This window comes from Drechmeria coniospora, chromosome 01 (genome assembly GCF_001625195.1).
Source record: "Drechmeria coniospora strain ARSEF 6962 chromosome 01, whole genome shotgun sequence".
Taxonomy (NCBI): domain Eukaryota; kingdom Fungi; phylum Ascomycota; class Sordariomycetes; order Hypocreales; family Ophiocordycipitaceae; genus Drechmeria; species Drechmeria coniospora.
Genome location: NC_054389.1, coordinates 9,274,068 through 9,286,431, shown reverse-complemented (window position 1 = coordinate 9,286,431; position 12,364 = coordinate 9,274,068). Strand labels below are relative to the sequence as shown.

At 62.2% G+C, this 12,364-nt stretch overlaps 5 protein-coding genes across 5 annotated transcripts; 3 read left to right on the top strand and 2 right to left on the bottom strand.

The window, feature by feature from the left end:
• Positions 1-285: 285 nt before the first annotated feature.
• Positions 286-939, bottom strand: DCS_02460 (uncharacterized protein; the record flags this gene model as incomplete). Its single annotated transcript, XM_040799787.1, has 1 exon — positions 286-939. The coding sequence occupies one exon, from the start codon at positions 937-939 to the stop codon at positions 286-288; it is 654 nt and encodes a 217-aa protein (XP_040660670.1).
• Positions 940-1,828: 889 nt separating this feature from the next.
• On the top strand, positions 1,829-3,328 carry DCS_02459 (Nuclear distribution protein pac-1a; the record flags this gene model as incomplete). The annotated part of the gene is made up of 3 exons (XM_040799786.1): positions 1,829-1,866; positions 1,929-2,097; positions 2,177-3,328. 3 exons carry the CDS (start codon positions 1,829-1,831, stop codon positions 3,326-3,328), a joined length of 1,359 nt encoding a protein of 452 aa, XP_040660669.1.
• A 1,353-nt stretch (positions 3,329-4,681) lies between these two features.
• DCS_02458 (ER membrane protein) lies at positions 4,682-6,638 on the top strand (the record flags this gene model as incomplete). The annotated part of the gene is made up of 5 exons (XM_040799785.1): positions 4,682-4,759; positions 5,026-5,521; positions 5,581-5,596; positions 5,824-6,047; positions 6,100-6,638. 5 exons carry the CDS (start codon positions 4,682-4,684, stop codon positions 6,636-6,638), a joined length of 1,353 nt encoding a protein of 450 aa, XP_040660668.1.
• A 1,648-nt stretch (positions 6,639-8,286) lies between these two features.
• DCS_02457 (uncharacterized protein) lies at positions 8,287-10,196 on the top strand (the record flags this gene model as incomplete). Its single annotated transcript, XM_040799784.1, has 2 exons — positions 8,287-8,384; positions 8,528-10,196. The coding sequence occupies 2 exons, from the start codon at positions 8,287-8,289 to the stop codon at positions 10,194-10,196; spliced, it is 1,767 nt and encodes a 588-aa protein (XP_040660667.1).
• Positions 10,197-10,397: 201 nt separating this feature from the next.
• Positions 10,398-11,925, bottom strand: DCS_02456 (C-type cyclin; the record flags this gene model as incomplete). Its single annotated transcript, XM_040799783.1, has 3 exons — positions 10,398-11,333; positions 11,428-11,635; positions 11,705-11,925. 3 exons carry the CDS (start codon positions 11,923-11,925, stop codon positions 10,398-10,400), a joined length of 1,365 nt encoding a protein of 454 aa, XP_040660666.1.
• Positions 11,926-12,364: the final 439 nt, after the last annotated feature.

Below are 12,364 nucleotides of genomic sequence, written 5' to 3'. Positions count from 1 at the left end.
AATATTCGAGCACGACCTCGCCATGACACCGGGACATGGACGGGACAGATTCATCAGCCGGGCGATTTCTCGGCCGTGACCGGAGAATGCCAACGAGGACGGGACATTGCTCGTGGGATGACATCTAGGATAGACGCGAAGCGGCATAGACATACAGGGACCAACAGGAGATGAAAGTTATGCTCGATACGGACCATGTGCATCATCGAGGGTGATTGATGCAACGTTATTCATCCATCATAAATCGCCACCTGCCGTGCTCTTCGTCGTGGGTGCCGTGAGATGTTACACGCCCCGTCGCCGCCGCCACTCGTCGACACCGCGCGCGACCTCCCTCCAGCTCACGCCGTCCCTTACGAGGCACATGGTCACGCCGAGCTGCTCAGTCTCCATGTTGCGCGGCTCGTCGTCGAAGAAGAGCATGTCCTCGAACGGCAAGCCCGTGCGCCGCTGCAGGGCCTCGAAATGGCGCATCTTGCTGCCGGGGTAGATTTCCATTCCGCCGTCAAAGACGTCGACGGCCCGCCGCGGCCTTTCCCCCTCGGCGCCGATGTGCAGCATCTTCAGCAGGTCGCGGGCGAGGTTCGGGGCGCTGGTGCGCGAGGCGACGGCCAGCTTGACGGTGCGTCGGGAGGCGAGCAGGCCGAGGATGGCCGGCACGTCGTCGTACATGGCGTAGCGCTCGCCGAACTTGTCCGTCGCCGCCTGGTTGCGCGCCGCGACCTTGAGCGGCGGCGAGATGTGCGTGTCGACCCAGAAGGGCCACAGCGTGTAGTCGAGGTCGAAGACGATGAGCTTCGGAAGCGCCCGGCTGGGGTCGAGGAGAGAGGGGGGGATGTAGTTTTTGCGTTCGCCTTGGATCAAGGAGGCGCTCCTGCTGGCCTCGGACGAGGGCTGCACCATCTCGGAACGAGGACGATTCATCTTGGAGAGAGGCATCGAGAGGAATCAATCGGAGAGAAGGTCGAACCGGACGGATCGTGAACCGTGCTTGGGGTCCTTGCCGATGCGATTTCTTGCATCAGTTCTTGCATCAGTGCTTGCATCAGCGCCCGTATCCGTTCTTGCATCCGCTCTGCTCCCGCAGTCGTTCGTCATCGGTATCAAAAGGCCGGCCGTTGCTGTATCCGTGCTATTTGCGGCAGCATGGATAGATACCCGCCTCGTCCCTGCGTCCGACCGTGTCTTCGATTTGCTCGCACAGGGTGTTGAGCGCTGCGGGTGGTGCTGGCCTAGGCGCTATTTTGGACCATCTCGTGACGGTGGACGACGGATCGATCAACCAGTCAATGCCTGAATCGTGACCGTCGAGGTGCGCATATCCTGCCCGGATAATCCTCCCAGCGCAGGGGAAATCAGCAGCCGCTGCTTGCTTGCACGGTAGGGCGGCGGCAGGTAATTGCTCTGTCGGGAGCGAGGTGATCTGATGCTGCCGCTAATGAGCCTTGGTTGGCGACACGTGATGCGGACGGTGGGTTGTTGCGGACGTGCCGACCCTCCAACTTGACGATTCCGGACGGACCCCACCTACGCACCATGAACAGCGGCAAGCCACCAGCAACAGAACCCCTTCAATAAATACTCCTCGCCGGAGCGTGCGTGCTCGACGGTCCAACACTCCCGGCGGCGGCCCTGGATCCCTCGAAGCGACCTATTCTCTCCTCGGAAGCGCTCGGGGTACCCTCCACCCCTGCCGGACACGCTGGCCAAGCCGGACGAGCTCCCAGCACGACGCTGAACCCCCCCTCGAAGCTACCCCCGATCCATTGCGCGCTCGCCACGTCCACTCGCGGGAGCCAAGGTCCGTCTTGCGCTCGCCGCCGTCACGATGAGCCGAACGTTGCCGAGCCGGCAGGCCGAGGAGCTGTGGGTATTCGCAGTGGCGGGTCGCGTCGTCGTCGGGAGCTGACGGCCTCGTTTGCCTCCAGGAACAAGTCCATCATCGCCTACCTCGTCGCCAACAACCTCCCGAACGCGGCGGCGGCGCTGCGGCAGGAAGCGTCCCTCGGCGAGGACGTCTTTGACGCGGCGACGACGAAAAAGTACGAGTCCCTGCTGGAGAAGAAATGGACGAGCATCGTCCGGCTGCAAAAAAAGGTAGGGCCTGGCGAGGTCCCGCGACCGACGGGGGGACTGGGACCGCTTCGGCTGACGCTCGCTCGCTCGCTCGGGGCAGATCATGGACCTCGAGTCCCGCAACGGCTCGTTGCAATCCGAACTTGACAACGCCACACCGACGTCGCTCGCTCGGCGGAACCAAGATCCGGCCTCGTGGCTCCCGCGGTTGCCTTCGCGGCACACGCTCGAGTCGCACCGGGACACGATAACGTGCATCGCGTTCCATCCCCGCTTCTCCTCCATCGCCTCGGGATCCGACGACTGCACCATCAAGATCTGGGACTGGGAGCTCGGCGAGCTCGAGCAGACCATCAAGGGCCACACGCGCGCGGTGCTGGGCGTCGACTACGGCGGGCCGCGCGGCGCCACCCTGCTCGCCTCCTGCAGCTCCGACCTCTCCATCAAGATCTGGGACCCCGCCGACCAGTACAAGAACATACGGACGCTGCAGGGCCACGACCACAGCGTGAGCGCCGTGCGCTTCCTCCCCTCGGCCTCGGGCGCGCAGTCGGGCAACCTCCTGGTCAGCGCGAGCGGCGACAAGACGTTGAGGATATGGGACGCGACGACGGGCTACTGCCTCAAGGCCCTCAAGGGGCACTCGGGCTGGGTGCGGGACGTGTGCCCCTCGCTCGACGGCCAGTTTGTCCTCTCGACGGCCGCCGACCACACCGCCCGGCTCTGGGACGTTTCCACGCCGAACCCCGAGGGCAAGGTGGTCATGACGGGGCACGAAAACCTGGTGCGCTGCGGCGCCTTTGCGCCGCCGGCCTCGTACAAGCACCTCGCCCGGCTCGCGGGCCTGACCAAGGCGCCGCCGGCGACGAGCACGGCCGAGTTCATGGCGACGGGGTCGCGGGACAAGACGATCCGGCTGTGGGACGCGAGGGGCACCTGCATCAAGACGCTCGTCGGACACGACAACTGGATCACGTCCCTCGTCTTCCACCCGGGCGGCAAGCACCTGCTGTCCGTCGCCGACGACAAGTCCCTCCGGTGCTGGGACCTGAGCCAGGACGGCAAGTGCGTCAAGGTCCTCGACGGGGCGCACGGGCACTTCATCACCTGCATGCGATGGGCGCCGAGCATATCCAGGGAGGTCAACGGCGGCGGCGCGGACCAGGCCGAGGGCGAGGCGACGGCTGAGTCGATCCGGTGCGTGATTGCCACGGGCAGCGTCGACAAGACGTTGAAGATATTTGCGAACTAGACGGGGGACGAAGAGGTGGGCACGCGCGCGGCATCAGGCTGGCCAAGTTACGATAATGAGAAGCACAAGGATGATGATGGCCACAGGCAAGCAAGCGACGATGGGTTCTGCGTGAGGTGAGGTGATGACGATGCTCGACGGGTGCCTTGGTATGTACCACGCTGTCGTTTGGAGCGCATTACATGCCTAGGCACCTAATATCATGTACTACCTACTTAAGTACTATGGTACGGAGTAGTAGGTAGTAACGATACCTACACGTAGTACTCTGTAGCTGCAGTGGTTTGCCCTCGCGCATACTTGCATGTATATGAGCAGGCAATAGTACCTCGGTACGAAGTACTCCGTACTTGGTTATAATGCAACCTGCTAAGCAATAATGCTACAGTAGGTAATTACCTAGTACCTTACCTAGTACTAGATGTACGGAGTAATTAATAGTAGACGTGCGAAAGAGTACCGCTCGCACCTACAACTACGAATACCTAGTACAGCATACAGTAAGTTCTTACTATAGGTGCAAATACCAGGTACCTACTGGTAGAACCTAGCACGGAGTACTTGCTGTATTAGGTATTATATATATTAGGTATTAGTAGTCAGTCAACTGCGGAGTGCTGTACTTAGGTGTAGTAGGTAACGCTGTATTATTAGTTGTCTACTAAAGTATAGAGTACGGAGTACTACTAGGTAATAGTACTAGGTAGGTACTTGCCTACTTGCTTTACTCAGTAGGTAGTACGGAGTAATTGCGGTGTAATTACTGTACGCCGTAGGTACTTGTACCTACCAAGGTACTGCTGGGCGGAGGAAAGGAGGATTGTGCAAGTAGAATGCACCCTCGCGTGCAACCTAGTATTACTTGGTATTCAGCCTACTGATGGGGACGCACCGACGATATCCATCGCCCCGAGGCCTACGGTACGGGGAGGAAGAGGATGGTGAAGAGTCCCCGAGGCAATGGCTAGTTGGTCATCAGCGTCGTATGATGAACAAACCACGAGAACTAGTACTAGAACGTTGGTGCTAGGCTACTAGGTAATTGCTAGGCTACTCGGTAATTAACCATGCCATGTATCGACCCCGACGTTGCCACCTCAGCGATCATGTCCAGGCACGCACGGGCGCGACGGTGATGAGGCCGGCTAGAATGCTGTCGTCATGGCTAAAAAACGAAACAAGCAAGCCAGGTCGGACTGTCTTGTTTAAGCGAACGGCTGGTGAGGTTCTCGTCGGTACCAAATCGGGCGCTGCCAAAAAGATAATACTGGTGCTTGTACTACATGGTGCTTGTACTGTAGTACCACTTTGTGTGGTGTTCGGAGTACAGTACGTTGGAACTCCGAGTGCGTTATGGTATTTGTCAATGCTAGCACTCGTGGTGAGCAGTGGTACCTTGGAACAAACGCGCCGTACCGCATGGAGCTCAGGGTACGTAATGGCACATGTTACGGATTGCTTAGGTACGGAGCAGCAGCGGCTGCCATTCGCCGGTACCTGGCCATCGTACGGATACGGCGTGCTACCCATCGTCGCGCTACCCATCGTCGCCGTCAGCAGCCAGGTCCCAGGCCCGCTGCGATTGGAGGAGAGCGGATCGTGGCAGGGATCTGTCGCCGGCTGCAGCTCCCCACCAGGAGCCATGCCACAAGCCCGCGCACAGCCACCGAAGCTTTCCGTCCGGCCACAGGTGCCAGCTGCGTCACAAGCTCGAGAACTCAATCAATGGCCGCCTGCCACCCACCTCCTGGCCTGAGCCGCCTCTGCCTTCGGTACGAGGTACCTGCCCGGCCGCCTGCCTGCTAGCGGCCAACCAGTATTACCTGCCTGCGGCCGCTGCCTCCGCTCCGCCTCGCTTCTCATTTCCTGACCTGCTGGCCTCTTCCACAAGCAAACCCATCATCGCCACCATCTCGTCCTGCGGAGCGGAGCTGCGCACATTTCAACTCCCACGACAACCTCCTCGCCGCTCGCATCCCTCCGTCGCCGTCGGCATCGCATCGGCAGCCACCCTCGGGCACTCGTCTGACCGTCGCACCCTCGCCACCTCGGGAGCTCGCACCTCGCAGCTCCAGCCGTCCAGCTCGCCTCACCCCCAACGGCGAGGTCGCAAAATGGCTCCTCCGGCAAACCCAACCGTCACGCCCGTGACTCTCCAGGAGCGACTCCTGGCTCTGGCCAAGACGTTGCAGTGTACGTGTCTCCGTCCCCGCCCCCGACGTGGCCGGCTCGATCTAACATGGATGCGGCAGTCGCCTGGTTTGTTGGGTGCGTCCGTCCTCTCCCGTTGCTCGCACGAGCTCCCCCCGCCTCGCCTCGCCTCGCCTCGCATGAAGCGGCGGAGAGCCGGCTGCCATGGCCGTTGGGTGCCGAGAGCATGCCGAGCAGCATGGGCGTCGTAGGCGTCAGGCACGATGCTCACGCTGCGCTCCCGCCGCCCTGCGCGACGAGGCCGGAGACGGCGACGAAAACGGCTCGCTGACGACGATGCACAGCCACATGACGCTCATCCTCACGACGCTTCGATACACGCTTTCCTGGCTCCGCATGAACTACTACGGCGGCGTGGCCCGCTTCTCGTACCGCACCTCGTTCGTCGCCGCCGCCGTCACCTACGGCATCGTCGTCTACAAGACGCAGCGCGCCCGCGCCAAGACGAGCAACCAGCTGCCCGGCGGCGTCGTCGGCCTGCTCTCGGACGAGAACGTGCAGTACCTGCGTGGGTACCCTCCCGCGTCGACGTGACGGCCTGCCTGCTTACCGGTGCCCAGTCATGGCCCTCGTCTGGCTCCTGAGCCCCCAGTACCCGCTGGCCTTGCTGCCGTACTTTGTCTACTCGGTCTTCCACGTGGCCACGTACACGCGCGCCAACATCCTGCCCGTCCTGCAGCCCCCGCCGCCGGCCGCCGAGGGTGCCTCGCCCCGGCCCAAGAGCAGCAGCCCCCTCGGCGACAAGATCGGCGCCTTCGTCAAGGAGTACTACGACGCCTCCATGTCGATCGTCTCGGGGCTCGAGATCCTCCTCTGGATCCGCATCCTGCTCTCGGCCATCCTCTTCCAGCGCCGCTCCTGGATCCTGCTCGGCCTCTACACGGCCTTTCTCCGCGCCCGCTTCTCGCAGAGCTCCCACGTGCAGAACTCGATAACGCAGCTGAGCGCGCGCATCGACTCCCTCGTGGGCGCCCAAGGCACGCCGCCCGCCGCCCGGCAGGTCTGGGACGGCGTCAAGAACGGCGCTCGGCAGTTCCACGACGCCACCGACGCCGCCAAGTACGCGAACCAGCCGGCCCCGGCCAAGAAGACGTCGTAAGCCGACGGACGACGGCCGGCATGCATGGATGCCGATGCGCAGGGGCCGAGTGCCGCCGAGCACCATGAGAAGAGACCTTTGTCTCCACCGTGGACGACTGCCTTGTCGAGGCGGTTTACCCGTGGACGGGGACGGCGGCCCGGCGAGGGAGAGTGGATGGACGGTTCGAACGCGCAGGCGAACAGCGGAGGGTGGCTCTCGAGGAGTCCCTGGCGACGACGGCAGGCGACGACAGAGGCGGAGCGGGCGAGAAGGAAGCAGGATCAGCGTCGATGTGCCGTGTGCCGTGTGCAGTGAGCCGTTGCTTTGGTCCGGGGCAGGTCCTGCGTGCCGAGTCGAGCGGCAGCAGCGTTCCGACGATGGCCAAATGGCTGGAGTCGCTGGAGTCTGACGGAGTGATGGCATCAGTTGGGTGATGTGAAGCTTGAGCGAATGCAGTCTTATTGTGGATGGCGATGGTGCGAATCGTCGAATCGTGACAGTCTCGGAATCAAGGGTGACGGTGGCGTCTGTGGATTATTACTGTGCAGTTGTTTATGCACTTGCTGTTGTAGCACCAAGTAAGGAGTACACAGTATTACTGCAAGGCAAGACTGTTCCCAAGTAAGTACTACCTAGTAGGTATGTACGAGACTCTGCGGCTCTAGCAGAAGAATCCCCCCGCAGGGGTTGAGTGCGCACGTACAGGTACCCTAGGGAATACTTCCAGTGGGTTGATCTCACTGGTGAAGGGTACTTACTACCTAAAGGTAGGTGGTACCTTTGCACTGTACAGTATTCCGTACAGGCTCTGTAAACGCTGTAGCGATTAATTACATGGCATGCCATAACATGCCTCAGTACCAAGTACCTACTAGGTACATGGTAGTAGTGCTGCAGCGCAGATAACAGAGGCATGTGTGTGTAAATGGTGGGGTGAAAAGTGAGGTGCGTCCGATGACGTCGCCTCTTCAGAGTTCAAGTGTCGAGCACCAGAAATACATATTACTCGCCCATGGAGCCGACGACAAGCCAGACAAAGCTAGTTCCTGCGCCAAACGAGAGTTGCTACCGGTTCTAGAACACGTGCGGATAGTGAGTGCACACGCACAAGTACATCTTCGTGCACTTTCCTACTCGTCACTTTACCCTTGGCATGACCAACGACAAGGGCGACATGTCCTGAAGTGTCGTCCCACCACCGGGCCACAACCTCTTGACCAACAATCCTGCCCTCTATTGTTATCGTCCTCTTCGTCCTCTTTATCGACCTCTTCGTCCTCTTTATCGTCCTCTTCGTCCTCTTTATCGTCCTTTTCGTCCTCTTTATCGTCCTCTTCGACCTCTTTATCGTCCTCTTCGACCTCTTTATCGACCACTTCGTCCTCTTTATCGTCCTCTTCGTCCCCTTCATCGTCCTCTGCTCCCCGTTTCCCCCTCCTCCCCGTTCTCCTCTCCTCCTCGTTCTCCACTCCTCCTCGTTCTCCTCTCCTCCTCGTTCTCCTCTCCTCCTCGTTCACCTCTCCTCCTCGTTCACCTCTCCTCCTCGCTCTCCTCTCCTCCTGGACCCCCTCCTGGACCCCCTCCTGGACCCCCTCCTGGACCCCCTCCTGGCCCTCCTTCAGCAGAGGCTACGGGAGCCGTCCAGCCACAGGCGGCGCTGGCCACCATGTCTTCGATTCTCCGGCAAATCGTCGCTGGCCCGCGCGCTCGCCACCCAGAGGCAGGGCTGGATCTCTGCTATGTGACCGACTTCATCATTGCCACGTACGTACCCTACCCTACCCTTCCCTGGTACCGTGGATAGGCCTGGTGCATCGTTCCACCGGCCGGCTACGGCGTCACGAGTTTTACGTCCTCCGTGGCTTCGCTTGCATCTGTCGTGCCGTGCTGACCGCGAGATGGCCCAGCTCCGGCCCGTCCCAGACGTACCCGCAACGTGCCTATCGCAACCCGCTCGACCAGCTCGTCGCCTTTCTCGATTCCAAGCACGGCGTCGACTGGGCCATATGGGAGTTCCGCGCCGAGGGCACCGGATACCCCGATGAAGCCGTGTACGACCGCATCCGTCACTACCCGTGGCCGGACCACCACCCCCCACCCTTCCGACTGGTGCCCATGATCATGGCCAGCATGAGGAACTGGTTGCACGGTGGAGACCTCGAGTCGGGGAAGATGGCCGACAAGGAATCGGACCCGTCGCCGGCGGGCGGGAGCGGGAGCGGGAGCAAGAACGGGAACCGCGTGGTCGTCGTCCACTGCAAGGCGGGCAAGGGTCGCAGCGGCACGGCCGCCTGCAGCTACCTCATCTCCGAGGAGGGCTGGACGGCCGACGACGCCCTGGCCCGCTTCACCCAGCGGCGCATGCGGCCCAAGTTCGGCGCCGGCGTGTCGATTCCCTCGCAGCTTCGCTGGGTGAGCTACGTCGACCGGTGGACCCGGAACGGCAAGAAGTACGTCGACCGGCCCATCGAGATTCTCGAGATCCACCTCTGGGGCCTGCGCATCGGTGTCAGGGTCGACGTCGAAGCCTTCGAGCACGAGGGACGCAAGATCAAGATCCTGCACACCTTCTCCAAGGAGGAGCGCGTCGTCGTCCAGGGAGGCGCGCCCCCCGGCGGCGGCTTGAGTGACCTCATGTGGGAGCTTGCCGGCTACCCCGCCACCGGAGACAAGGTTCCCGACGCCGTCGAGCTCGCCGACGCAGCCGACGGCCCAGGCACGGCAACGCCGCCGGCCACGCCGGACCGGGCCCCAACCCCCGGCGAGAGCACCAAGGACAAGTTTGTGCGCAAGGGCGCCGACCTGCTCCAGAAGGCGGCCGCCAAGGGGGAGAAGCGGCGAGCCAAGGCGGCAGCCGTCGACGCGAACCAGCTCCCGTCGTCCGGCGGCACGTCCGCCGACGACGACAGCGACGAGCACGAGGCGGGCGGCATGGCCGTCATCCTGCGCCCGAGCGAGCCCATCCTCGTGCCCAACAGCGACGTCAACATCTCGGTGGAGAGGCGCAACAGGACGCACAAGAGCATGGGTCTCACCATGGTTTCGGCCGTTGCCCACGTCTGGTTCAACGCCTTTTTCGAAGGCGACGGTCCTGAGCAGAACGGCGCGGCCAGCGACAGCGGCGTCTTCACCATCGAGTGGGACGCCATGGATGGCATCAAGGGGTCGAGCCGCAAGGGGTCCCGCGCCCTGGACCGCCTCGCCGTCGTCTGGCGCGTTGCCTCACCCGGCGAGGACATTCCCGAACCGCCCGAGGGCGCACCCGTACCGCAGCTCCCGCCCGCCGACTGGAAGGGCGACAGCGCCGGCGACGAGACGGGCGAGAAGGACCTCGGCCTGCGCGCGCAGTCGCCGGCAAGCACCAACATAAGCAGGGCCAGCAGCTTGCGCAGCGCCGACGGCGTCTCGGGCGCCGCCAAGTTGGAGAGACGAGTCGACGGCGACGGCGGCGACGGCGACGGCGGCGACGGCACCTTGATGGAGGGCCTGCGATGCAGCGGCCCCGCCGGGGAAGACATCTTGGAACAGGCGCAGGCCGAGGCCAAGGATGGGAAGCCCGTGGACACAAAGGAGTGAGCGCTTGCCAAAAGGCCAGTGGAGAGTCGAGGGTCGACAACGGGTCGAGGGCCGACGAGGGCGCGAGGAAAGGCGTGGGCGGGGGCGCATGAGAAGCATAGGCGAATGACGGACAAACCAAGGCGCTTTACGCTCGCCCATGTCGTGTCAGCCCTTGACCCAAGTGACATTGATGGAGGCGGCCGTGACCGACTGACCCCGTCAGTGATATCTCCCTCTCCCTCGGTAACTCCTGTCCCCTCGGTAACCGCCATACGGTCCCGACCACCTATGGTCCCCCCTCTCTCTGTGGCTCCCGCGGTACCCTCCTCTCCCGCCGCCGCCGACGCCGCCGCCGCCACCGTTGCCCGCGCCGTCCCTTTCCAGGGGCGGGGGCATCGGCTCCTCGACCTCGACCTCGACCTCGTCAAATTCCTCGCGGAAATAGGAGCCGACCGTCTCCTGCTCCTTCTTGGCCGATTCGGGTTCGAAGACGAAGCGCATGGTGCCGTCCTGGCCGCGGGCGGTGCGCCGTACCGTCGCGTCGGGCGGCCACGCCGTTCCGCGCCCCGGGCTGCTCCCCGCCGCGGCCGCCGGTGGGGTGGCGGAGATGGGCGTCAGCGGGTTGGCCTCGGCGACCTCGCAGCGCGAGCAGTGAAAGAGGTAACGGGGCGCCGCGGCGTCGTCGAGTTCCATGTTGAGCTGTATCTTGATGTCGATGAAAGAGTTGAGGTCGAAGAGGGCGCCGACCTTGGTGGAGCGGTGGTGCTGGACGTAGAGATCGAGCAGATCGAGCATGGTCTCGCAGATGGCGTGGCGGCAGCCGGCGGCGTGACCGTCGGCGAACCGACGAATGCTGTCGACAAGGTCGGGCGGGGTATCGGGCATGGAAGCGCGCATGCGGGCCGTCAGCTCGACGACGGCCATGACCATGGTGAAGGTGGTGCGCTTGATGGGTATGAAGCTCTTGTACATGTCGATGCACATGGCGTAGGCGGCGGCGAAGAAGGCGCGGGCTTGGGCAGAGGACCGGCCAAGCAGACGACGGACGACCTTGACGAGGAGCTTCTGTGGATAGCGGGTGCGAAAGTCGAAGCCGATGGTCTCGAGGATGAGCCGCTCGAGACCGATGATGACTTTTCCGGGTGACTCAAAGATCTATGAGTGCGACCACGACGTGAGCACGACCGACGCGTGCGGATGTACGACGACGAATGCATGCGCGAAAGGAAACGACGGGCCATGGGCGTACCTTGTCATCCGGGGGCAGCGGCTTGTCGGGGTTCTTGATGTTGTAGGCGGCTGCGAGTATGTCTCTCGACTTTTTGATGGTATCGTCGACCTTGCAGGCGACGAAGAGGGAGGCGAGAGCGGCGTCTTGGTAGTTGTATTCGGCATCGCGAAAGTTGAGGCGAAACTTGTGAAAGTAGGTGCAGGCGGTGTCAAAGGTCCGTACGGGCCTGCACGCGTCAGCTTGTTGGAACCGGGAATGGCCATGGACGGGCAGGACGCGTCGATGGGGCGCCTACAGCTGGAGATGATCCCTGACGTTTTCAATGAGCTGGACGCCCTGCAGGCAGTAGTTATCCTCCCGCGCGGGGTCGCAGCCGTTGTCCTTGAGCATGCGTCGCAGCTTGATCTCGGAGCTGTACTGGTTGGAGCTCGAGATGAAGCCGGGATGGGGGCCGACTCGCGGGGGAGCGGCACCATTGGCGACGAGGGCCTCCGCGGTCGACGTCGAGGAGGCCATGACGCCCGCGTGTCTGTCGTGACGAGGCTCGATCCTTGTCGACCCTGTGCTGGTTGGAGGGAGCTGACCGAGGTGGCCTCGTTGGCAAGGGCAAGTCTTTGCTTCGTAGGGCGAGTTATCGTTTGCGATGTATGTCTATGGGCTAAGAAATGGTGATTATACAAGTGTCTTATGCGGTGCGACGACTGGTGACGGATGAGGTGTGAGGTTGCTTTGTTGAATTATGGCGAGAATCAGAGTTATTGCTGGAGAGAAGTTCAGGATATCAAAACGACGTTTAGTCTAATATTAATTCCCATCCAAGTACTCCGTACGGAGTACGGAGTACAGCAGAGGCTGAGAGGCAGCCCCACCACGGGCACCATCGAGTATTGAAGTTGCCATAAACAGCGCTCCGTACTCTAAAGTACAGGCACTAAAGCAAGTTAGTAGGCACTGT